The sequence below is a fragment of the Cheilinus undulatus genome, linkage group 18 (genome assembly GCF_018320785.1).
Source record: "Cheilinus undulatus linkage group 18, ASM1832078v1, whole genome shotgun sequence".
In the NCBI taxonomy this organism is placed as follows: Eukaryota; Metazoa; Chordata; class Actinopteri; order Labriformes; family Labridae; genus Cheilinus; species Cheilinus undulatus.
The window spans coordinates 21,135,705-21,162,852 of NC_054882.1; the positions used below are offsets into that span (position 1 = coordinate 21,135,705).

General features: G+C 40.9%; 1 protein-coding gene across 2 annotated transcripts in view; it reads right to left on the reverse strand.

Moving 5' to 3' along the window:
- bahd1 (bromo adjacent homology domain containing 1) overlaps positions 1–27,148 on the reverse strand; it is a 60,162-nt gene that overhangs the window by 9,157 nt on the left and 23,857 nt on the right. The window contains exons 2-5 of one of the 2 annotated variants that reach the window (XM_041812271.1): positions 10,592–12,352; positions 5,699–6,108; positions 3,940–4,099; positions 1,196–1,275 (exon numbers count right to left, since the gene is read on the reverse strand). In XM_041812271.1, the coding sequence (XP_041668205.1) occupies positions 1,196–1,275; positions 3,940–4,099; positions 5,699–6,108; positions 10,592–12,224 (2,283 nt within the window). In that variant the 5' untranslated portion in view covers positions 12,225–12,352. Of the gene's footprint in view, positions 1–1,195; positions 1,276–3,939; positions 4,100–5,698; positions 6,109–7,349; positions 7,456–10,591; positions 12,353–27,148 lie in introns of those variants that run through there. The other variant, XM_041812272.1, reaches the window with a different exon arrangement.

The following is a 27,148-nucleotide window of genomic DNA, read 5'->3' on the forward strand; positions in this document are numbered from 1 at the left end:
GTTGTTTTGGTGGAGGCACAGCTAGAGTCTCACAATTATAACAGCCTGCACACACACAAAAGGACTTTACAAACATCCCTCTGCCTGTTTTGACATCTGTCTCACCCTTACTCCCAGATGTAAAGAACAATCCAAAGAATAAAGATGTTTGATTTCTTCCTCTGAGTCAAAGCTTTGCTGCCGCTCTGAAAGTGCTGCTCTGATGTGTCCGTTTGTTAGTGCAGCAGACAAACGACAGACTTCATGTGCTTTATTGTTTCTGAAGATTTAATAAAGTGTGTCGTGTTCCTGTGGGAGATCACTGACAACAGGAAGCCAGAAAAACAGAAGCTGCTCGTCAACATGTGTCCGTCTGCTTATGTGCGCTTGTTCAATCACTCTCGACTCTTTGAAAGACATTTTCAGCTCCTGAGTTTAGCCAAATTCTCACAAGTCCTCTCTTGAATGATAATTTTCTCATTTTCATGCAAAGTCTGTTTTCAGATGGGAACGAATGAAAGGCAAAACTAAATGGAAGGAGGATCAAAAGTGTTTTATTAGAAGAGGGGTATTTAGCAAAATGCTTTTTTTAGTGTCCAACAATTATGTATTTTCCTCGCTGTCGACAAATCTCACAAATCTCAGAATATCCAAAACCAACAATGCAGTGTGGCATTCAGCAACAAACCATTTGTTCCTACTTGAGATGCTAATCTATTAAAATATGTCCCCAAAAGTTGTTTAATTTAGAAAACGAAGGGGAAGAAAATGAAGTTCGTAGATTTTTGTGGAGCACTATTTTCAGCAGTGGATTAATATGTATTTTGTGCCCTAGTAGAGCGTACTTAGAGCAGCAGGAGTGTGTGAGTGGGACTGACTAAATAAGCTGCAGGGGCAATGTTTATGATAATGAAGGGATGTGTCACCCTGTATGGCTGTGTGGTTCATTGTTGGAAAACAATAGAGGTTAAAAACATGGAGGAATGGGCTATATTTGGTTTTGGACACACAAAACAGAAATCGATTTGGCATTTTATGGCATTTGCTGACAAAAAAGTTCATAAAAAAAGTTCTTGGCCTTTTTTTTAAATTTGGGAGTCAGTTTATCTCATGATTAAACGGCATGCAGCAAGAACGATTTAGCCTTTTACTTTATGTTTGAATTTAATCCCTAAAAACACATTTACATAATTCTATCGAAGGATTAACATCTCACCTCACAATGTACATTAGTGTTTCGTCCCCCCTGTGTGTGTTCTGGACGGTAGTACCAAAACAAACTCATCATCAGCTCTCCTGAAAAAGAGGAAGCACAGTTCAATTCATTTATCAAGATATTTTTTTCCAACATTTATTAAGGATCTTTTATGAAGGAAATTAGCTGTGTCCCAATTCAGGGGCTACACCCTTTAAAGCAGTGTTTCCTAAACTTCTGTTCTGATGACCCACTTTTTACAAAAAACATGCAGTCACAACCCAACAACTTCCAAATGTTAATGGTTATCAAGTCTGCCTTCTGTACCATCCTCAGCTGGTTGGTTGAGCTGATAGCTGGTGCTAGGTAAGAGAACATCAGTTCCAGATTTAATCTGGTCCTGACCTGGTGTTTGCTGTTTTACAAGCCTGGAAGAAGCCACTTCACCTCCGTCACATTGGCTTTCTTCACATGCTCAACCCATTGGGCCTTCAGTGGCATAATTCAGAAAATAGATGCCAATGGAACATAAAAGTAAAGGAAACGGGTGTGACTTCTTGAAAAACAGTTTTTTTCCCTTTTCTTTGGAGTGACATGGATTGCGTTGGGGTGGCAAGATATCAAAACAAAGCACTAAAATCTGTCTTGTAATTCAGTACAGCAGGTATAACACTTGTTGGTACTGGATCCCTATTAATGAGTGCTGCAGACAAAAATGTTGACCCAAAAAAGACCCCCCACGACCCAACCCAGGTTTTGGGAATGAGTGCTTTAAAGAGTATATTTGAAGGCCAATTATGTCACAGTGGCACATTGAAGGTTGTCCCATTTCAAGAGCCCCTGCAAAGGCAGCTGACATGAGTCCTACTTTCCCCAGTGAACAAAGAATCCATCTGGCCCACTGTATCCCACAATTCAAAGTGCACCAATTCAAATGAGTTGGTGGATTACTGGTAACCAGTAACCGGTGTTAACTCAATTTAAAAGGCATCAATACTAATGCTGGAAAGCAAAATGACCTTCAAACTTAAAATTATCTTTAAAATTGCAGGTTAATATGATTGTAGTAGTATGCTAGTTGGGTAGTTGTTAGGGGTGTAATGATCCATTGAAGTATATCAATACATTGATTGGTTGATTATTAATCCAATCAGATTGATAGAAACTCAAAACATTGATCTACATTGATGCTTCAAGCAACGTTTTTATTCTAAAATCCCCCTGCCACTGTTGTCACACTACGTCTACATTTTTATCCATATACAATCCCCATATGAGATCGTTCATGGATAAAACACTCTCCTCTAGTTATGGCTGAAGTAGCTGAAGTGTTGTCTGATGCAGACTCTGTGGATAAACAGAGAGGGTAAAGTCTGCTGCTACATGTCTCCTTTGATACATTTTATTTCACCATTTCACGTTAGATGTACAGTATAATGAAAGTTTAAGCTGTCCAGACTCAGCCTGGTCTTTCTCAACCCCATCCCCTTCACACACTTATTATGAAGCTGCTCATCACAAGAGCATCCTTTGAAATAAAACTTCGCTCAAAGTATAACCTCTCTATTTTTTTAAAATCAAGATTGTAATAAGCAGCAGCAAAGAACTACAGATGGGGGGCAGGTAGTGATTTCTGCAGGAAAAAACACTACCAAAAAGCCACGTTTTGGGCTGTATATGTCTATGTCAAGCGTTCAAAGTGCAAAAGGAAAAAAAAAAAAAAAAAACATTCTGAAGCAACTTTGTGTCCTTAGAGTAGTGAAATATTCAGGTAAGGAATAAAACTGAAATTCACAGAGAAACAGCATCAGGCAGGAATTAAAAAAGCCTCTATCTAAAGCCTGGACAAGCATGTCAAACAACACTCATGTATAGTCCATTTTTCACAAAGCAGTCTGGGTTTCAGTCTCTTTTTAAGAGATCCAGATCATTTTGTTCAGCTCAGTAGAGCTGGATGTTTGGCTCCCCATTGGCTCTTCATTCTTTAAAAATTTGGCTTTTTAAATGTGGATTAAATACAGACAAAGGACAGAGGAAAGGAAATTGGAACTCAAATGGGAGCTAGCTACAGTGGCTCACATAAAAGAGCTGTTTCATAGAACAGGCTCTTTCTTGAACAGCACACTATTACTTAGTAGCTCACCCTACAAGGTTTATTCAGTTGATAGTACATCACCGTTTCAATTAAAAGCATTTTTGTGACAAAATGAGTATTTTTTTTATATGCTAAAGAAGCTTAACTAGCCTCTTAGCAGAGTACAAGACTCCCCTAGACTCTTGTCTCCCTTCATCTGTCTAGACAACACTGGATGATCTGCAGGACCGAGTAGTTTGTGATATCGATCGCCTCCATGCCAGGTAAATCTGTTAAACTGTAGTAAAAATCACTTTTAATGTAAACTGTAGGGATTGTAATGCATGTATTTAGGAATTTTCCGATGATAATAGCAGTGTACTGCTCCCTTTAGAACTGTTGAGTATTAATTTTCCTCTGTTCCCATTACTAGCAGATGTCCCCCACTTCCTGCCCCCCATCAGGCATTCCTGTCTCATCAGGATCATGTGATTTCAAACAACCCATTGCTGAAGGTTGCTAGACATCTCGGACAGAACTATGAACCGTAAGAGGACAGCTGGTGAGACCAAGCTGTCTCATTTCAGAGGTGCTCATGCAGAGCAGGCTAAGGAAGTCTAGAAACTCCAAAGACTGCTACCACTGAATTAGGACACAGCTAATTTGTAGCTAATTTGTGCAAGCGTCTTACCTGTCTCTGGCTCCTCCCATAGAGCAGAGATCTTGGCCACGTAAGGCAGAGACTTCTTCCTTGGTCCAGATTTCAGCAGGACAGTATCTCTGACCCGAATCAGCTCCCCATCCCTCTGGACTCCCTCAAAACATTTCCTTAGAACCAACGTCTCCTCTCCCTGAGAACACAGGCAGCAGGAAATACTGACTCTTCAGGTGGAAACAAAGTGACAGGCTCAGAATTGCCAACACAAAAAGACAACTATTCTTGATGCCAATATTACAAATGAAAAGTACTACAAAATGAAAATTTAAGAAAACAGAAAGACAGAAAAAAAAAGTCAGAAGATAGAGCTTCAATTTTCACTTGCAGATCAATCATAACTCAGTTAACTGTTAACTAGGGCTGGGAAATTAATTGCAAATTAGATTAAATCGAAATATGGCTTGATGCAATTTACAAATCGCAGAAGTTGCAATATTTCTTAAACTTCACTGCCAAGGAAAACTGTAGGCTATATCCATTTTGCAATGAAATGGTAAAATGTATGATGAGTGTTTCTGACTGAATGTAGGCTATAATAATGATTTATTGCTTGAATTTGTTGAAAAATGCACAAGTAATCTAATAATAATCACATATTAAATTGCATTCGCAATATCAGGGGGAAAAAAACGCAGTTAGTTTATTTTTGCAAATCTTTAAACCCTACTGTTAACTGTTATCAAAAACACTGAATCTAAAAAAAAACAACCACAAACAGCATTTGAATGCTAGAATTAGCTGTCAAAAGTTATCTTGAGTTGACTAATATCCTGTTTAAATTTGAAATGCAGCCAGATTTCTCTCCAGATGTTTATTATAAAGTTGCTCTGTATTTTTTAATATCCAGAATAGGTGAAATGAAAAAGGTTGTCAGATACTTAAATTACACATTAAAAAATTGGGAAGGAGTAAAAAGTGTTTTAAAGCTCGAGTATGTAACATTCAACACAAACTGTGTAGAGTCAACTCTACTCCCCCTCCCTTCCTGTTTTTCTCTGTGTTTGGGCTCTGTAGCTCTGCCCCTCTCCTCACATTCCTCCTCACGAATGTGCACGTCCGCTGAATTGAATACTGACGTGGCAAAGCTCTTGTGGAGTGATTTTGCTCCGCTTTCCCACTGAAATCAATGGCCGAATTACAGGTTAGAGGACATTCTGTCTCAGCATGAACAAATTCTACATAGGACCAAACACCACTGGTAACTTCGCCATTGTATCAATTTCTCACTGAGCTGAGGCGCAAGCGCACCTACTACAGCGGCCAATAGGAACGCTCCCTCCATCCTGAGCCATGATTGGCTGCGAGTACTAGCTTCCTCATTGGCTGGAGCATTGTCCCTTGCTGGTTTTCCTCAAGTGAGAGTGCAGCGCGAGGAGGCATGAAGTTGCAGAAGTGTTATTCTTTTAGATGGCTTCAATGATAAGACCCTGACAGGTTGTGATGTTTTTGTGGGCATACGACACTAAAAAAATAAATCGCTTACTGCAGCTTTAATGCATTTAAACTTCGTACTCTGAGCAAATAAATAAATGTAGTCAATCTTTTGACAAAGCATGTCTCATAGAGATGCCAGTGTTAAAAAAAAAACATAACAAACTGTGAATGAACCCTTTATATAAAAAAGGGATTGAGATAAATTCCTCCAAACTCAGCTTGACTTACACCATATCAAGTTAAAAGTAGCACCATCATGGCTGTGTAACAATGCACCAGCATGACTTTCTCTACGTACCACAGAGAAAACCTCCTTCTGAAAGGGCACGCCAACTGGCCGCCAGCCGTTGGTGCTTTTTTGGCGTCCGTTCTTTGGCTGCTTGGCAACCGTTCGCCCTCCGACGCTGGCAGGGCCAAGCTTCTGTTTCTTGTCCCTGTTGAGAGGGCAGACAGCCGAGCCGATGCTGCCGGTGCCGCGTGCGCCAGACCTGGACCCGCTGGGTGACTTGGCACTCTGGGGACACTCCTTCGCCACCTGCAGAGGAGGCTGTGGTTGGCTGGGGTCTGACAGAGGAGTCTGGATGTGGGGCACTGATTGGCCGGCTGGAGGCACGGTGGGAACGGGGCAGCCAGTGAGGGTCCGGGGGCTGGGACAGATGGGGACGGAGGAGGGACTGTGATGGTCGCTGAGGGTTGATGGGTAGTCTTCTAAGAAGAAAGAACAAAAACAAAAAGATAATAAGGAAGAGTGACAGAGTGACAATGAGCAGCGAACAGTGATCAACGACCTTTAACAAGGTTACATAACTGAGGCACCAATGACACTCGTTTTTATTAGTTCCGCTGAAGCAGCAGAAAAAACAAACAGACCATCAATTAAGGTCAATTATAGCCTTTAACGGCCTCTCACACACAGACACAGACCCAGACACAGGCTCTAGAAATCCCCATAAAACTGACAAAAAGGAGCACTTACTTTGAGAAACAACAACAGCAGGTTGTTTGCACTTCTTTAGCACTGTTGGTATTAATGATGAACTTATTTACACATTAAAAGCAGCCTCATTTACTTCATCAATGGCAGACGTTAGGTAAGTATGACACACACTACAAGATAATCATGATGATTTTCAGCTTGATTTCCACTTATGATCAGGTCTAATGAATGGATGGATGATTCAACAGATTATCTTGACAGATTTTCCTGTTGTATGTTAAGAGTGATCTGTCTCTCTTTGCCCCTCCAATTTGGGATTGTAAATATTAAACATGTTCAATGTTTACAATCTAATATCCTGTTGTGTAGGGAGAACAGACATGGACAGGACAGCTGAGCATGCGTGTTATGTGGATCAGAACAACAGCCAATCAGGCATCAAGCTGACCAAAGGAGGAAGAACAATGGACCAACTTGTTGATTACATCCACACAAGTGTTCATACAGTGCTGATAAAAAGTGTTCACCCCTTGGATGTTTTACCCTTTTACAAATAAAAAAAAAATATGTAATGAGAAATAAGTGACTGCATAAATATTCACCCCTTCAAGTCAGTTATTTAGTAGATGCACCTTTGTCTGCAATCACAGCACTGAGTCTGTGCTATATTTATAATTATTTGACGTTACTTTTCCTTTAAATTGACCTGTATTTAAAAAGTTCAAGGAGTTTTTGCATCTCATTGTGTTGAAAAACTGTTTGAGAGGAGCTGGCTAGGGTCAATTTTGCTGTAGCTTGCTGTAGTTGGTTTGTCCTCATTTGAACTTAAATTCTTATCTGTAAAGGAAATAATGCGCTACGTCTTCTGTCTTAAATGACGGAGTGGAGCTTTAAGTAAGAGATTTTCTACCTCTGCTGCAAAGAAACACATACATGTATTACTACAACATGATGTCATTATTATGTTAGGTCAGCACATCCACACAGGTGTTTTCATTCCAGCTAATTTCACCTCTGTTCAGGTGGATTTGGGGTCATTTCGATCTGTATCTTTGTCTTAGCTCCCTTAAATGCTGCCTCCTCGCTCCATGTTAAGATTGGTCCAAAAGCTCTTCTTACTGAAAAAGGATTGAGGGGAAAGGAGGGAGATCTGAGGATCTATGAGCAGGGATACACAAAAGCAGACTTCACCAATGTTTTTTTAACTGACAGACATACCCCCCATATTTGATACCATTTATTTATGCTAATAAAGCTAACACCGTAGATACAAGCTGTTACTGTCTGCTATTTCATCCTCTCACCAGTTGGCTCTTTGCATTGTGGGAAACACTACATAAGGTAGACTTGTCAGCTGCATTCTGTACATATTTTTCTGAATCAGTACAACATCCAGGTATTTTTGGCAGACTACCTGCTGCATTTTGGCTAAAGCAGTGCATACTGCTAGTATAGTAGGTGGTTTTGAATAAAGCCAGTATCTTCGTTTGTTTCTGCCATGTCGGTACGCCTCTCATCAGCTGCAAAAGCAAGAGGTGTCAAAAGAAAATAGTGCCAGCCTCTGGTTAAAATAAATAATTGTAGTATATTTTTTGTAACGTTGATTTAAAGGGTCCATACTTGAACCGATATTTAATTGTATTGGATGGATTTGTTGCAGCCCTAATTAACAGACCTTCTCCTATTTACTGTTATGATAAAATGCCTTGCATGAAAAGATTTCCATTAATATGATCCTCATTCAGACTTGAGTCTAGCCCCTCGCAACCTGACCTGGTTTAGGCATCTGGACACCACAGAAACAGAGGAAGACAGCAGCAGCAGCACACCGGTGTGTGCTCATGTGTAATTATCGCTTTGTGAGGTCCAGCCCAGGTGCCTTAAACCACACACTTCATGCTTGTGCGCTCTGCAGCAGACATCACAAACTGTGTTTTCTGTTCTAGCTCGCATTTCTGACTCCGACTCAGCAACTAACTGCTGACACATGAGCTCAAACAATCAGCTCATTAGGTTTCAGCTGCACAGGCCTCGTATTCACTGTCCCGCAGCCTGTATTCAGACTTGGACAAAAGGGGTCTTGGCCTGTATCTGATATTTTTTGTGACTTCCCACTCAAGTGACATTCCACAATGGGAGTTTAAAAACGCCTGACATAATAGCTATTCTCAGTACATTGTTCTGCTTTGCCAGTCAGATTAGGGGGGGACACGGCATATAAAGAGCTAATAACGACAGTCTGCTTGGGAATAATTAACACTTAAACTTATCAGTAAATCCTTCCGTCATAGCAAAAGGGGGCCAGAGATTTTACTCATGGAGTTCAGTTTCCTTGTTAGAGTGTTAGTCAGCCTGTAAAAATAGCGACACTTTTCTGTGTCGCTGCAGGAAGGAGAGAAACAAAACTCTGAAAATGTCACCAAACAAAACTAAACAGCTCATATAACCTTTGAATAGAGTCTACAAAACACTGTGATTCAACATTAAACTCTACCTTCTGTAAACTGTTTCAAAACTCAAGCAAATAAAGTCTGGCATACAAAACTCAGGGCACTTTTTCATACAGCCCCAGTTCCAAAAAAGTTGGGTCGCTGTGTATAATGTAAATAGAACAAAATGCAATCTTGCAACATAAACAAAAACAACTTATCAGATCTTTCAGCAAAGACATATTAGCATTTCATGAAAATATCAGCTCATTTAGAATTTGATGGCAGCAACACATCTCATAAAAGCAGGGACAGGGCCACATTTACCATTTGCCTCTTCTTTTAACAACAGTCTGTAAATGTCTGGGAAGTGAGGAGACCAGTTGCTGGGGTCCTGAGGAGGAATGTTGTTTCATTCTTGTCTGATGTAGAATTCTAGCTGTTCAAAGGTCCTGGGTCTCTTTTGTTGGATTTTCCGTTTTATGTTGTATTGAAAGTTTTTAGTAGTGAAAGGCCTGGACTGCAGGCTTTCGATTGTGAAGCCATGCTGTTGTGATGGATGCTTTATGTGGTTGAGCATTGTCTTGATGAAATAAGCAAGAGTTTCTCTGAAAGAGACGTTGTGTGGCTGAGAGCACATGCTGCTCTAAAACCTCTGTATAAATTCCGGAATACTCACTACCTGAATTTGTTACAGAATTTTTAGACAGTTTTTACCTGATTGATGAACCTCTGCCCATCTTTACTTCTGAGAAACTCTCCTCTCCTTAGATGCAAAACGCTCCTTCAGCTGTTTTTAATTGGTACCGCTTACTTTTCCAGCCTTTTGTTGCCCCACCACTACTTTTTTAGATGTGCTGCTGGCATCTAAATCCAAATAAGCTAGACAGTAGAAAAGTCTTTCGATAGCAGTTGATGACATAGTATCCATCAAAAACGTCAGTTCCAGGATCCCTCCTCAGCTTTGCAGCATGTATTTTATGCAATATAATGACGACTAACAACAGTGCATACAAAGGGGTGGTATGCTGAAGTTTTCTATTACAAAGACTCTGGCAATTAGAGTTTTTGTTTAAAGCTCCTGTATGGTTTTTATCTGTTTTGAGTTTTCGTGATCTTTGTGGACCCAGTGGTACATCTTATCCCTTTGCTAATCTTGCCCTGTAGTGCCACATTATGTAATAACGCTGCATTATGTAATAACCCTAATCAAAGGACTTAGTGTGGGCTCCAAGTTATGCCCTACCCGACTACCTTGCCCTAACTCTAACCGCTTAGTGACTTATGCCTAAACCTAACCCCCCTTCAGGGCTCTAGACTAAACACCTAACCTTAACCCTAGGACCTAAGGTGGGCTCCAGGGTATACCCTACTACCTTGCCCTAACCCTAACTGCTTAGTGGGTTACAAAATGTGGCGTTATTACATAATGAATTGAAAATTTATTACAATATTACATAATGCGGCGTTATTACATAATGTGGCGCTACATGCCCTGAACATGCAAAAAATGCTCCTTGGGAATAAACTTTATTCTGTTGCATTTTAATAGTCCAACATGTCCCTTATTGCAACTCTACCGTGATAAATGGCTGTATTGGCATGGTGCCATTAATTCATTATTTGGCACATGCCTGGAAGCAGCATTTTCAGACAATGAAAATAATTTAATAGGAATATGAGATGAGATGATGCTCACTCTGCTGTCATTTAGCCTGACATCCAAGAAGTTTTGCATTGAATGAAATATATTAAGCTAACTCTGACCCATAACTAAAAGTTGGCAGGCAGAAAACCTAAAAGTGACAGTCTATGCACGGCTTACCTCTTTTGATGCTGTGTTTACATTTGGTGCAGTCTGCAGGGTTGAAGGAGCGCCCTCCTCTGGTGATGGCTGGAATCAGATTGGTGTATGCTGGGTAGCCGTTGATCCTGCAGGGCTCTGTGTAGCATGTCTCCACGGAGGTGCAGCAGTACACTGGGTGTGTAATCCCTGAGGGCTGTGGACCCGTGCTGTGCAGCAGCTTGGGCCTCTTGCCGCTCCTGGGGCACAAAGCGAGCGGTGTTATCGGGGAGGGGGAGGAGTCCGGATGGCTGAAGTGGACGTAGTAGCCTGGGAAACAGGTGTACGTGTGTGGGCTAATGGTTATGGCTGCTGGGTGAGGGGACTGAAGATGGTGGTGATGATGGTGATGGTGGTGATGATGGTGGTGGAACACCTCAGACAAGGAGCCGTCTTCTGGTTCCTTGAAGGTTTTGTCCTCCAGGAAGAGGGCCAGTCTGTGACAGTACTCTACACACCTCTCCTGGGTGCAGCAGTAGCAGGAGGAGACCTCGGTCTCCACCTGTTCCTCTTTGATTGTTTTAAAGGAGAATCCCAGCGAAGAGCCACAGTGGAGGGGGTGTTTGAGACACTCCTGTCCTCCCGTGGTGGTCTTCCATTCGGAATCCAGAGCCTCGCTTTTACACAAACTACAACAACTCATAACGCCAGAGCCCAGCTGGGAATGAACCGGATCCTCTGTACCCTGTGTTCTGTGCTTTAGTTGGTCCTCTTGTTTGGGATGTGTTTCTTTTTTGGTCAGCGTTGATCCTCCACACACTGGCTTAGCGTTAATCTCATTGTGAGTAGTGGCAGCTGCCTCACTCTCACTCCCAGGCTTGGACTCGGTTTTCTTTTGTCGTTTGGTTCCGTATGTGGCACTGGTGAGTTTAAGGAGAGTTGCAGCAGTGAGGCCCGCCTGACGCCGAGGCGTTGGCGCAAACAAAGCCAACCAGTCGATTTCCTGAGCCTCCACTGCTGACCGTCTCTGTTTTTTAGGTCTCTCTTTTGTGTCTGCTTTTCGTCCTAGAGACACCTTTTTGGTATTGCAACCTGTGAGTTCAACTTTAGAGCCGTTATCGTCACTTTTATCTTCGATGGAAGGCTGCCGTTTCTTTGTGAGGTTGGACATGAGAGAGTCGTCTTTGTAGAGCAGCAGGCTGTTGACGGCCTCGGCGTTAAGAGAGGCCATTCTCCGCCTGCGGGGCTCGAGAACAGGAAACATGAGTAAGGCGTCAAATTGGTTGGTTTTTGGTTCCAGTGCTTGCTGATTGCCTGCGGACGTTTTCTTAAGTCCAGATTTGGTCCTTTTTTGAGCTGAAGTGGAGCGCTGCTTCTTTTTAACTTTATCATCCTTGTGTTTCCCGTGAGCTTTTGGTGTATTCATTAGTCTACCCACAACTCTTTTCTCTTCAAGACGAGTGAGGAGGACGCAACAGTCCAGTGCATCTCCATTACCCAGTGCTAGAGTCTTCCTTCTACGCCGATGACTCTCTTTCTTATCTTTCTTCTTCTTTTCTTTTAGCTCCTTCTTTCTCTCCTTCCCTTTTTTGGTGTCAACTCTCTTTTCCTTGCCTCCCGCCTCCTTCTGGGGCTTCCTGCATTTCACAGGCTGGCTACGCTGAGCTTTCACCATGGTCTCAGCTTCTGGGAGCAGGTCCACTGCCTCCTTTTCATCCACTGGGTCCGACGATGGTTGGTTTGAGCTCACAGAGACCCCTCAGTGAGCATCATCATGGATCGTCAGCTGGGTCCATACGCTCTCTAAAGAGACACAGATCAGATGCTGATTTTAAAAGATAAGCCACACATTTAAGTTAACTCATGTAGAATCTAAGCATGACTTAATGTAGCAGACAGGAGCTTTTGATGCATTATTAAACAAGTGCTTTTACTTGGTTTGATATCAATTTCTAGCTTCCCTGGAGAATATGTCCAATTAGACAACCTAACCACACAGGATGGGGGAGAAACTAAGATAAAGAGCACATAACGCTCAAGCCTGAAGCCATTTCTACTCCAACCTCTCTCCCATTTTCTCCTTTTACAGTAAGATTTTTTAACACTGATGACATTATATATTAATTAAGCTGTAACAGCATTGCCTTTTTGTCCTTTGTATCAATAACGACCATTTTAAACCCATGTTGAAGCGCATGAATGACTCACACAGTCTACCAGGAGGCCAACATTACAAGCATTCACCCACTCACTGCTGGAAGACCAGCACCGAGCAGAAGCAGATGAGGCATTTGGTGGTGTGTTCAATGTTTGATATGATGGATCATTTTAGAAGTGATTTGATCTGTAAGTCACACTGATTTAATTTTAGCTGTAGCTGCAGCCTGTGGCTGATCTCTGTAAATGGTAGTATGGCTCACCAAAGAGGAGGTAATTGGATAAGACAAGAAAAGACAGCTAAAACTGAATCACCCCAGTACATACTTCAATATCTACAAGGTCAAAGGGGCAGCAAATGCTCTTTTAAATCACTGAGGTATGAATACAGTCATTTTAGGAATGTTTGGAGACTAAATAACAGACACTGATCAAATGCCCTTATTTCATCAGAACTGGTGGCAGAAACGCTCATCACACAAAAGCCTCTTCAGTTTCCATGTCAACAGACCGCTACGGAGTACATCAAAGCATCTCCAGAAACTTTATAGTCAAAGACGCCTAAATGAGCTTTACGACTCTCTGCAATTCCCAAGTCTTTGTTGCTCTCTCAACACAAAATAACGCCTCACTTAGGAGGAACCTTTGAAGATCCCGATGATTCAACTGCCGGTGACCTTTCTGCAATGACACTCCTGCGTGCGGTATAAAGAGACAGATCGCCGCTCGAGCCGCTGCCTTGAAACAAAATTACAGTACTCGACCTTGAAGTCAACACCGGGCTTTTTTATATTAAGTGACTCTTGAGTTAGGATTTCATTGAGCTTTTACAATCACACTCACTCTCTCTGGAGCCATTTAGTGCTTTTCTCCGTCAGTACTGCCTTAATAAACGACAAATGAGGAAACACATTTTTAACAAGTAGACACTTATGATGCTCACTTGTTTGTGATCAGAATTAATTATGCTACTGTTGACATCTGGAGGTTTGCTACATTCAGTCTGCACGAGGAACTGAAGAATCAGCCTTTGCTCACATTAATGTAATGCGGCATTCATTAAGTCATTTCTATATCAATTAATCTCAGCAGACTAAATTCATTTGTTTTTGTTTTATTTCGACCATCATGACAGAATAGGTAGTTAGTACTAAAAATCATTAATGTATATCCACCTAAATGTCAAAGAAAATACACAATGTTCCTACAAACTCTTGAAAATCAAATTTAAGAACTTTTTAAGGCCTAAGCTGAGAAGAACTGATAGCACTTTTCTGTGGTAAATGGTCAAAAACGCAAGATGTGAGATTTGATGGTTTCTGGCACATTTAAATGTGGAGCACTGCTGTAAATACTGTTAATGATCTGAATCCTATAACAGTGGCTAGAAAACAAAGACTGGATACAGACTAGTCAATGTGCCTTCTAAAATTTAAGATGTCTCTGGTAAAAAATAAGGTTTTTATGAGACCTTTTAAGGTCTTCAATTTCAAATGTCCAAGTTAAGACTTTTCAAGGATCCATGGGAACCCCGATACAATGAGGGCATAAACTGATCAAAAAGGAGTAGGTAGAAGCCTGAGCTCATTACAGCTACCTCCATAGGCGGTTTTAACATGAGGAGAAGGTAGGTAATAGCCTGGGGCCTCATGCTCCAAGGGTTAGGTTATAGGTTGTTAGCAATCACGTGGTGCAAAAATAACTAAAGGGTGGGGGGGGCAGGGAGTGGAGGACAGCCGTTAGTAAAGAACGGGAATGGAGGGAAGCTCTAGATGTAAGCTTCAATTATCACCAGAAATTCTCTACTAACAGTGAGTATGATCCCTACACTTCAAAAAAGGTAATTTTTCCACAGTTTAACAGATTGACCTGGCACAGAGGTGATCAATACCACAAACTACTCAGTCCTGCACACCTCATAGCATCTAATGTCATCTAACTGGATGAAGGGAGAATCTAGATCATTGATTCCCAACCTTGGGTCCGGTATCCTCCAAGGGGGGCACCCGAGATCTCGGGGTGGCACAAGACTCTGTCTGCTCAGAAGCTGTCAAAATTAGATTAGCAAATATGAACTAAAATCAAGATAAAACACTACCTTTATAGGTTATAAAAGGGTTTAGTAGTAAGAAAAACATGTTTGGATCTATTTCCTTAGAGTTACAGTAAACAATAAACAATAAAATCAGATGTTGAGTTTTGACTCCACCATATCAATTTTTTTTTTTATTTGTTTGGGTCCCAGGAGGCCTCAACTTTTCTTAGAAACAAACAGGGGGGGCTTTGAGGAAAAGAGGTTGGGAAAAGGTTTAGATGAGTCTTGCACTGAGCTAAGAGGCTAGCTGAGCCCCTTTAACATATAAAAAAAATCCTCATTTTGTCACAAACATGCTTTTAACTGAAATGGGGAAAAAATTGATGCATCGCGATTCGGAGGTGGATCGGAGGTGGAGCTGAATCAATTCATAAATGTCCAATAATTGATAATCTAAATTTTAATGCCGTTTAAAGGTCAGAGCAAAAGACAGAACTGTGACTTGCAGTGCGTTTTCAGACACTTTAAAGGGAGCACATAACAAAGAAGCATGGGTGACCAGAAGATCAGACCAGCTCCGTGCGGTTAAAAAACTACTGTTTGGAGGCACTTTGGCTTCAATAACGTCAAAGGTGGAAGTGAATTGGACAGTAGCCACGCTGTGCTCTGTCATGCCAAAATAAAACACTTCGGGAACACAACAAACATGTGAAGCCATACAGTACGCCTCCACCCAGAGAAGGAGGGAAAACCGCCCCGGCTGCTGTTGCTAAAAGTGACTCTGTTAACCAGAGAACAATCGAACAAGTCCTAACAAAGCTTCCACCCTCCTCGGAATAGATGAAGCGAATCAACAAGTCCATCGCAACATTATTGCCACCATTATTGTACTTAGTCGTGGAGAACCAGGGCTTTCGAGCGGTGCAGCATACGTTAAAACACGGCCATCCAGACGCTTTATCACAAGACCAAAACAGGTCTGTTGTAAAGCAAAAACAACAATCAATTTAGAATCAAATCATAGCCCTCTGAATTGTTATCAAATCTAATCCTGAGGTGCCTAAAGATTCCCACCCCTACTCTCAACCAAATAAACTTTGTGGGTGACTGAGTAATGATGAACCGTTCATGAACAAACCTGTGCTACATAATGGCTTTTATGTGAGCTACTGTGGCTACCTCCTGCTTGAGTACAAGTTTTCTTTCCTTCATCCTTTGTCGTTATGTCAAAGAGTTTGGAAGCTGAACAACCAGCTCTAGCCAAGTAATTTGAATCTCTTAAAAGAAATGGATTTCCCGCCATCAGCTGAGGAAAAACGGGGAAATCAGAGTTTAGTGAACCGGACTGCTTTGTGGAAACAGACCATACACAATGTTGTGTGACACCGCTCATCAAGGCTTCAGACAGAAGCTTTTTAAATTCCTGCCAGCTGCCATTTCTCTGAGTTTTTAAAAAACTTCTTTTGCCTGAATATTTCCCTACTTTTGGGACACAACAGTAGTGTAAGAATTTTTATATTTTTGTACTTTGAATGCTTGGCATGGTCATTAACAGTACAAAAATGGCCTTTTGATAGCATTCCTCTATGCAGAAATCACTTCTTGCTTCCCAAGAAGCATCCCTCATCTAAACCGCCGGTGTCTGGACTCCATAGGGGGTATCGTATTCATTCCCTCACTACCCTTTCAAGTACATAAAGTTATCACAATTGAACCAAATCACCAAAGACTTTGCACATTTCTCTCTGGCTAAAATTTATTATATAAATTATTGTTAAACTCGTGTTAAGTCTCTCTTGATTGAAAAGACATTATACCTTATTAAATAATCCTTTTTGTTAAAATAGAGTGGCTGGTTAAAAATGTTTGTCGCTGGTAGACTTTTGAATCACAGCAACATCGGCAGGTAGATTATAGAGTTAAATTGCAACCCTGAGTTTTAGACATTGTGAAGGACTTAACCTGCACTTCAGTCATGAGCACATTGTCAAGAAACTCTTAGAAACGTTATTCTTTATAAGCAGTTGTTGATTTTTGCTCTTACTGCTGTTTTTTAAATCTGTTATTTAAATGTGGCTGTTCTGGGATCCCCCGCCCTTCCATGAGCCTACGTGGACAGCATCAAGCAGGAACAGCACACGTTTTGCCTTTCCTGTGCCTAGAAAGAAAGCCTGAGGCAGGGAGAGAAGCAGGAAAAAACCCAGAGCAGAGCAGGCATCAATGACAATGGGATGACATTATGTCCATCCATCCATCCATCTTCTTCCTCTTACTCGAGGTTGGGTCGCAGGGGGCAGCAGCCTAAGCAGGGAATCCCAGACTTCCCTCTCCCCGGCCACTTCGTCCAGCTCTTCTCGGGGGATCCCAAGGTGTTCCCAGGCCAGCTGAGCGACATAGTCTCTCCAGCGTATCCTGGGTCTTCCCTGGGGCCTCCTCCCAGTGGGACCTGCCCGGAACACCTCACCAGGGAGGCGTCCAGGAGGCATCCAGACCAGATGCCTGAGCCACCTCATCTGGCTCCTCTCAATGCGGAGGAGCAGTAGCTCTACTCCGAGTCTCTCCAGGATGGCCGAGCTTCTCACCCTATCTCTAAGGGACAGCCTAGACACCCGACGGAGGAAACTTATTTCAGCTGCCTGTATCCGTGATCTCTTTCTTTCGGTCACTACCCACAGTTCATGACCATAGGAGAGGGTAGGAACGTAGATCGAACAGTAAATTGAGAGCTTCGCCTTTTGACTCAGCTCTTTCTTCACCATGACAGACCGATGCAGAGACTGCATCACTGCCAATGCTGCACCGATCCACCTTTCAATCTCCCTGACGTTATGTCAGAAGTAAAATAAAGGAGGAGCTGAGGTGGAGGAGGGTTGCAAGAAGCAGCTTGTAGAGGAAGCAGCAAAGCTTAGCCAGGCTTGAGCGGTTTAAATATGGCAGCATGAGTGTGATGAGCCAATAGTGTGCTTAGGGCAAATTAGCTGGCTGTCAGCTGATGAGGGCTTATGTGAGATCAGCTGATCTCCTGCCTGAACTAATGCTTTACACTCAATTTTACTGTTTCTGAAAACAAAAATAACCTGATAGGGAGTACCTAGGACCTGTATTTCTTTTTGCTGTGATGTTCAAACAGGTGGTCTGATTTTTACTGCCACATCAAAGTTCTAGTATTATGAGAACCTATCTACATTTGTATGTCTTTGGTAAAAAAAAAAACAAAAAAAAAAAAACAGAGGCAATTTCAAAGTCTCATAACAGGCCAGAAATTACATGTTAGCAACAGCAACATCTCCAGAGATGACTGAGTTGGCATGTAATAATGGCGACAGGAGATGACTGCACTGAGAGATATTTTCTCTTAATTAGGGGTGCACTGATCGATCGGCCGGCTGATCGATCGGCACCAATTTCCTTAATTTTGGGGGATTGGTGATCGGCCGATACTTACATATGAAACCGATCTTATCCACCGATCTTATCTACCTCTACCTACTAAAGTGTGAGAAATGAAAGGCTAAAGGAACTGATATAATTTAGTAGTTTGGACAGCAATGCTCTAAACTTTTCATTTATATTTGAGAGAACTACCCCATGTGCAGTTAAAACACGTTTGTATTGTTTCATGGGTATTGTTCAATGTTTTTCAATAAAATAAGATTGGAACATTGAAGGTGTATGCTGTCAGTTATAAAAAAGAAAATCGGTATCGGCCAAAATCCGAATCGGCAGGTCAGGCTTTTTAAAGATTGGTGATCGGCCAGAAAATTGCAATCGGTGCACCCCTACTTTTCATGACTAAAACTGAGTCCAACCATGTTGAAGATCATGTTTTTTCCTTCTGTGTTGTTTTTTAAACGACTGTAGTTTCTACGAGGACTTAAATCACTTCACAGTTTGTTTGTGTTTGTATGCATCTTAGATCTTCTTGTACCATATGTTGTCTTTCCCTGTGACTGAAATAAAGCTAATCCATGTTTCTGTTCTTTCCCATTATCACCAGTTAGGGACACAATAGGAAACGCAACATTTGCAGTCATTAATACTTAAACTTTCAACCATCTGCAGTCAAAAACAAAACTCATAAGTGATCTGCTTCAGCTGTTTCTGCACAGTCTAACGTTTAATCAGGAGATTATTGGTGCATTTGTTGATTTTAACACCTTCATCTCCACACTTAAGTGCTACTTAGGCAGATTCCATTAAAGTATAACACACAAGAACAACCTGGGGTGATCTGATGTGTTGTAATCTGTTTTTCTCATTACTCAATCTGTCACTGACAGCGTTCAAAACTGGCAGAGAAACTTTCACTCTCTAAATCTCCATATCGCCGCTTTGTTCCAGCATTTCATCTCATTGTAAATCAAGACAGAGTGCACCCAAAGGGTCAAACCAAAAGCAAACCCACTTTGTCTCATTGTGGACACAAATGTCGGCCTGGACGTCTGTCAAACCATCTCATAGCTCAGCCCGCCCTTATTGCCCAATGACTCTGCGAACCGTGAAATGCAATCCATGAGAGAGAAATTTAATTTCCACATAACAAGAGGACAGAAGGAGCCTCGCATTGAGTTTCTGTCTGCGGATATCAAATCAAGTTGCTTCATTTCAATAAGACAAGTAGGCACAATGGAGGAGCAGAAGCTCGCTGAGGAGCATCATTATTTTAGCCTCCAGACGTTCACCACACAGACCACAGCAAATACGAATATTGATTCTTTAGCTTCAAATTAACAACGCTGACCCCTGCCCTGATGCATAACTAAGAGTTAGGGTTTTTTTGTTATCTCATCCTGCTTTCTTTTAAAATAAATCACTCACTGTGAAAAGCTGCTGTGGAAAATGTCAACAAGTTTGTTTTAAAGTTAATCACTTTGTCTGAAACTTGCCTCGCCACAGCAGCACCAGGCATTTAACACTACAACATCTAAACAGTCAATCCTTAATGGTCTTGTTTGTATTCAAATGTCACAAAGAGGCAACAAAATCCATTTCAGCTTTAGATTTAAGTCTCTAGGCACTTTGCAAACTCTACAATGTGGACAGCAGCATCATAAGCTTCACACCCACTCATTCACACACACAAGTTTAAAAAATCCTCTCTTCTGGGTTGAATTACATACAACAGAAAGCTGCTTATCATAAATGCAATAACTTTGAGCATTTCTCAAGACACACCTTTACAGAGGTCCAGCCATTTGGTGCTACTAGTCTCACTATTAGTGAGATGGGGATCACCTGAGTGCAGTGAATGTGTCTCAAGTGACTGTAGTATAAAGACACCTGTGTCTGAAATGTCCAGTGGGTGGTTAATCAGTATTCATGGCTACCATAGAGACAAAGGAACACTTCAAGCAACTCAGGGAAAAGGTTATTGAAATGTACAAGTCAAGGGATGGAAACAAAAAAATCTTAAGGCACTAAGCTACCCAAAATACATCCTCACAAACTGAGTGACCGCACAAGAAGGAGACAAGAGAGAGAGAGAGACCACCAAGACAGCTATGACTACTCTGAGGGAGTTAGAAGCTCCAGCAGCTGAGATGTTAGAGACTCTGCATACAACAGATGTTGCCTGGGTTCTTCACCAAAGCTTTATGGGAGAGTGACAAAGAAAAAGCCATTGATGAAGTTAACTCAAATTAAATCTGGACTAGAGTTCACCAAAGGCATGTGGGAGACTCTGTGGTCAAGTGGAAGGAAATTCTTTGGTCTGATGAGACCAAAATGGTGCTTTTTTGCGATCAGACAAGATGCTATGTTTGGACACACCAAACACTGCACATCACCACAGACACACCACGTGCGCTGTGAAGCATGGTGGTGACAGCATCATGCTGTGGGGATGCTTCACAGCAGCCTGCCCTGGAAGGCTTGCAAGGGAAGAGGGTAAAATGAAATGAATGCAGCAAAACACAGAAAAATCCTCGAGGACAGTCTTATTCAGTCTGCAAAAGAACTATGGCTTGGGAGAAAATGTATTTCCCTGCAAGACAAAGACCCGAAACACACAGCAAAGCCCAGACCTCAATCCAAAAGAGAATTTGTGGCTAGACTTGAAAAGGGATGTTCACACCTGATCCCTGTGCGACCTGACAGAACTTGAGCAGTTTTGCAAAGAAGAATGGAGTAAAATTACAGTGTCCTGATGTGCAAGCCTGACTCAGACCTATCCACACAGACTCAGCGCTGTGATTGCAGCCAAAGGTGCATCCACAAATTAAGAAGTACATTTGAAACACACATTATTGGATGAGTTCTCCTTTTTTAAAATTATTCTTTCCCTTAAAGACACTGATAAAATCAGTGAGTGGATTGTGCCTACATATGCTTTCTAATCAAAAACAAAGCAAACCAACAGGTGTGCTAAAACTACAAAGACATCGCTGATGATGAATTTGAGCTCTGTCAAACACATGAAAATTGATGTCATTTTTATTGTATCAAATCAAGATGAATGTCAAGTTTTCAGTTATTTAATGAAGGTATTCAGTAATGATATTTAGTGGCAGAATACATTATTTTCACTAGGGATGCACAATACTATTGGCAATTGTTATATCGGTATCAACTAGAGTTGGGCAATTAATCGAAATTTAGATTAAAACGCAATATTGCCTCCTTCCAGCATTATTTTCATGGATTAAAACTATGACTAAAAATGTTTGTCGACAGCCTTTTTTCCATGACAAAAGCTAGACTAAGATTAACAAAAATAGATCTGTGATGACTAAAACTGACAAAAACTAAGTTTAGATTTTGTCAAGATGACTAAAACTAGACTAAATGTAATGTAGTTTACATTGGACATTCAAAATCTGTGATATTTCTCTACTGGTGGTAAATCTGTCAGAAAACAATTTAGCTTTAGGCTATCTCTTCTGCCTCTCAGCTGTAGAAAGCAGGGACCCCCGGTTTGGCAGGGCACTTGGAACACACTACCATGACTTGGTTCCAGATTTAGGCAAGAAATTAAATGCTTGGACTAAAAGTAAAGACTAAAATGTGAGGACTTTTATGGACTAAAACTAGACTAAAACTTAAAAGGCTAGAAATAACTAAAATGTGACTAAAACTAAAATGCATTTCATTTGAAGACTAAAACTAAGACTTAAATTAAAAAAAGATGACAAAATTAACACTGCCTTTTTCCATTTTCAAGTGGCAGAAGGTGCAATATTTCTTCAACATGAAATGTGTCAAAATACCTGATTGATACATTTTTGCAGCAAAATGCAATGTTCATGCAAACATTTAAATGTCTTTAAATTTTTCTATTTATTTAATACTTTGCAAAAAATCCCACTTTCATGATTTTTGTATGTTTTTCTTCATCAGATTGATAAGGATAAAAAAAATGATCATACCCTTAAATGCAACAATTTGTATCGAATTTGTAATATGAGTTGAAATTACTGCAGTTACATTTAAAATAAAAAGGTTCAGCCCTAAATTTATCTATTTAATATTGTGCAGATTAAAATATAGAATCATTTATTGCTTGCGTTGGCTAAAATATATAATATAAGGAACTGAAAAAATAGCCGTATATCAAATTGCAATCACAGTATTGGAAAAATACTTGTAATGAGGTTATTTTCCCTAATTGTTCAGCCCTAGTATCAACAGATGTTAGCTAAAGAAAATGAATTATCATATCGGCAGATAATAATATCCACCTATTTGACCTAGAACAAATAAGTTAGTGGAGTTTTAGAACATAGAATTATTTTATATTTGTGTATTTTGATAATATAACTTTATCTATAACATAGATTTGTCTTGGTTATACTGTTCTACTTTAAACTGTCTAAACTTTCTATAGTTTTTAAACTTTTAAATTGTTAAACTTTTATGTAGAGCTGACTCTAGGAGCAATACACAAAAATTCCAATGTATCTGTACTGTCCTGCACCTGTGCATATGGCAAAAAAAGGTCTATTCTATTCTTTGCACCTTTTACAGTTCTTAGATTCACGCTCACAGGTTTGGATTGTGGCATTTTTTTCAATAATTTGGTAGAGCAGCATTAAGTAACACTGTTTTAGATTGTACACCTGTGTGTTCTCTACTGAACTCATGCATCGTTGAAATGCACGCATGCTTAAACCCTGAAGTATTTTCAAAACAACTTCTGAAGTACAAAGCAACTTACACTTGTATGGTAATAATATTCAACCAGGAGCGTCTTTCTTTCCACTGACTAAAGTAATTAAATTATATACTTTGTCCATCACTGCTCTTAATACCCTTTGATTTTAATGCTAGGACCCTTTTGGGGGTCTCGACCCCCCATTTGGAGGCACTGATGAGACTATTAATCACAAAGACATGTTTCTACTTCTGCAAATGACAGAGGGAATTAAAGAATTATGCAACTCAAAGTAACTGGAGCATAATTGGCACATGAAAGCTCCCTTAATAATGACTGACTGTGTGTCATGCACTCCTCTCTCTGATGGCACATTAAGTGAGTGTAGTTTGATCTGAACACAGAGGAGGAGGAGGAGGAGGTGGCTGACTGTCACACAGGCTCGTTCAGAACAAGGACATGGTGTAGAGCTGTCATCATAAGAGAGAGAGCCCCGAGGCACGAGCTCCCAGCGACTGTGTACGTGTGTATATCCGTGTGTATGTGTGGCTTCACATATCACCAATAAGTCTACTTTTCCCCCGGAGCAAATGTCTAACCAACCTCCACCAACGGCACGAACACAACACCTCCATTCACTTCCATGCAGGTTCAACCACAAACACACCCGCATCCACTCGTTCGTATGCACTATTTTACGCTGGAAAAGACATTTAAAAGGCAGAAATGTGCACGCAGAATAAGAGACTCGCCTACTGGAGCTTGTAGTTGGCCATGGTGGTGTTGGTGGATGTGGACGGTGTTAATCTGACAACATGCCGAAGCAGGAGTGCTGTGCAGGCTGAGATAGGAGAAGTCTAAAAAAAAACAGATCCTCCGCGGGGGGAAACGAGTCAAAACCCTGCGATCATCCTCGATCAATCCGCTCGTTAATATCAATACGGTTACTATTACTCGTGTTACAGGCGAGTTGTTCGACAACCCACCGACCCCATCATCATCCCCCAACTGTGACGGGAATTACAGCCGCGATTCATCGTTACCTTGTCGGGGAATAGAGATTAAATCCTCTCCGCAAAATTAATCCGCTTCGTCTTGGTTCCTGGTTCCTTAGTTCGTCCTCGGTCGGGCTGTGGACCTGGGGAGCGATCCGCGGACCGAGCAGCTCACAGTAGCCGGAGACATGGTGAACAAATCGGTGAGCGGTGACCTACTTCCGAAGTGGCATGCTGGAGATAATATTCATGCGCTGCCTGCATTCACATTCACACTGCACCGGGACATCCCCACATAACGCCAAAGCACGGTTCATATTCCTGCAGGGACCGAACTGTGTCCGCAATCTGCACCGTGGAAATTCAACTCATTTCACGCTGCTTTTCAGTAGCAATATTCTGTGTAAAAATATAGTTGTCTACGACATTTCCTATCATTTTATCATAGAAATGCACATGTAGCTCTGTATAAAGATGCAGGTGTTCACGGCGAAAAGAAACCCCTGAAACTTCCGTCAATCTGAAAACTCATTTTCAAAGTAGTAGGAGCCTTTCTTTTAACTCCCTATTTTACTGAGTGACACGGGGAAATTTACTTTAAACTTAGAGGGGGAAATACAGAATAAAAACAAGTGACAGCTAGATTATAAAGGCAGCTGACTTCAAACTACAGGAAAAATAGTTCCTCAACCACTCTGATAGTGGCACATCTGACAGTCAGTGTTTTAAAAGTCAACATTTTGGGTGAGACTGCTGTAGAAGTAAAGCCTATAAAATATGATTACATAAAACAGAAAAATAAGCTGTAATAACAGAGTCATGGTTCATTGTAGCCGCAAATAAGAGTCATTATTAAACTATCAAGTCTGCATGACATTTATGATATAAATCACCAAGCATTAGGGTGATTTTTTTCCTCTTTAGTTGGCCACTTTCCTGAATCCTCCTGTCTAAATAATTCAATTTAGGATAACATAAATTAAATAGACTGTTACCACTCATATACAGTTGAAGTTCACATTATAAACCAACTTGTGTCGAGCCAGTATATCTGCTGTTCCATCCCCGTCTCCTGTCCACAGGAGGGCTGAAGTGTCCTACAGCAAATTCTGAACACCAAATTACTCTGTAAAACACATGCACATGGTGTGTGAAGGGCTTAGATTGGATCCTGATGGGAAGCTTAGCACTTTGTATGGAAGCCTCGGCCATCAGTGAATGACTAATCATGCGTCATAACACAACTAGAAACCCTATAATTTTGAAACCCTGTCAACAAGACTGTAGTGCTGCTTCTTCTTCTATCAAAAGGGAAAATGAAGGGAAATAATAATCATGGATGGGTTATACACAAAGCGCTGACTACTAATGTTGTACTCAAGACCACACCATCCGAGACCAAGACTTGCCCGAGACCAGAGTGCACCTAGACCAAGACAAGATCAAGACTTCTGGGGGTCAAGACCGAGACAAGCCGAGACCACAACAAGACCAAGACCATAAAAATCAATTTTAAAAAAAACACGACAAAGTTGAACAGTTAAAGAGCATTTTTTCATTAATTTTACTTTCCTTTTTAAAAAATTTGATGGATAAAAACAGGTGTCCACAACTCTTTCAAAGCACAACATGCAAAAACTCAAATCTTAACTAATTTGTTCGGCTAACTTCTTGTAAAAAATAAATCCTTTTATGTATTCAAAAGCCACTGACAGGTCTGGTATTATTTTAAATATCTTAAAATGAGATGTTTATCTAGATTTGCCAGGTAAACAAGGCCTAAAATAAGTGTTCAGAGGTATTTCTGATCAGAAATAAGATGGACTGATGTCTGAGTTTCTGCAGGTGTAACTTTTTGTTGTTTTAGCAAGGGCTTCTCCTTATTATCACATTAATGAAGTCGAAGAATAGCAGATCAGCACTGTTCTCGACTGGTCGTGATGGAAAATCATGAGTCCGGCCAGTCCGAGACCGAGACAAGACAGAGTAAAAATGCTCTCGAGTCCGAGACAAGACCAAGACATTCAAAATGTGGTATTGAGACCGGCCTCAAGACCAAGACCGTTCTCGAGTTTTTACACTCGAGTTCAACACTACTGACTACAGCTATCAGCTGCTAGGAGAGTAAGTACGGCCCCACTGAACATGTGCTAACCTACTATCCTTTTTGAGTTGAGGTGTCTTCATTAAAAACTGAACTCCTCTCATTTGGAATGGGATATAAGTAAACAAAGAGATAAACCTCTTAATATGTGTCAATATTTTTTGGTATGTATGAAGATATGTATTATTTGCGTTGTCAATACTTTTTGGCTTCTGTATGTGTAATAAAAAAAAACTGAACTCCTTAGGTGAATGTTAACTAACATTTCAATTTCATGGATGAATTTCACATATCAAGGGAGAAAAGCTGTCTTAAACACCTTTCAGCTTATGCGTCTAGCTGACGCTGGCTACACCCAGAGCATTTTTGGAGCTTGAAGTGGCACAAGGTCAGAAGGTGGTGGCATTTTTAAATATCGTTCCTCACTCAATATTTGTAATTTATCCACAAAAAATTAAAATGAAGCTTAGCATTAGTTCATGCAGGAGACGAAAGTCATACGCCCAGCCGTGATCAGTTGATGGCCAGCTGATCCCAATTATTGCCTCCCAGCTCCCACAGCCAATCACAGCTCTTTCTCTCAACACAGCAGTCATTTAAATATGACATACGTCTCACAAATCCCTGCTTGCATTAATGCGGTTGCACCATGCTGCTACTGCTGCTAGAAAAAAATGTAACCTCCTCCACCTTATTCTCCTCCTTTATAGCATAAAGTTTGTTGCACCCTCATATTGAGATTAATGCTACCATGGATTAATTGCTTTTGAACTAATTTTATTGTATTCAACATGCATTTTCATTAATGTGTTCATTCATTCAGGGATTTTTAGCCATGCGCTCCCTGGAAAGTCAAAGCATACTTGACTAACCCATTTTAGGGAGCATCTTTTGAGCCGAGCTTTCTCTGCCAAATTAAACTTTACATTCATTTTGCAATGAAATGGTAAAATGTATGATCAGAGCGTTACTGACTTAAGTGCATGTTTATAATACATTCCTTAAAAGCATGTGTCTGCATCCACCAGCAGCACCACTGCCTGTGTGTGAAGACACTTTGAATGTGATAAATGCAATCCTGCCAATGATTTTGGGCCAATTTGGCAAACGACAAACATGCACATAAATACCTGCATATATTCTGTATACTCGTACGGGACAGCGCTGGCACTGAACTCTGGTCCTCTCTGAAGTCAAACTTTCAAAGTGCACCACTGGC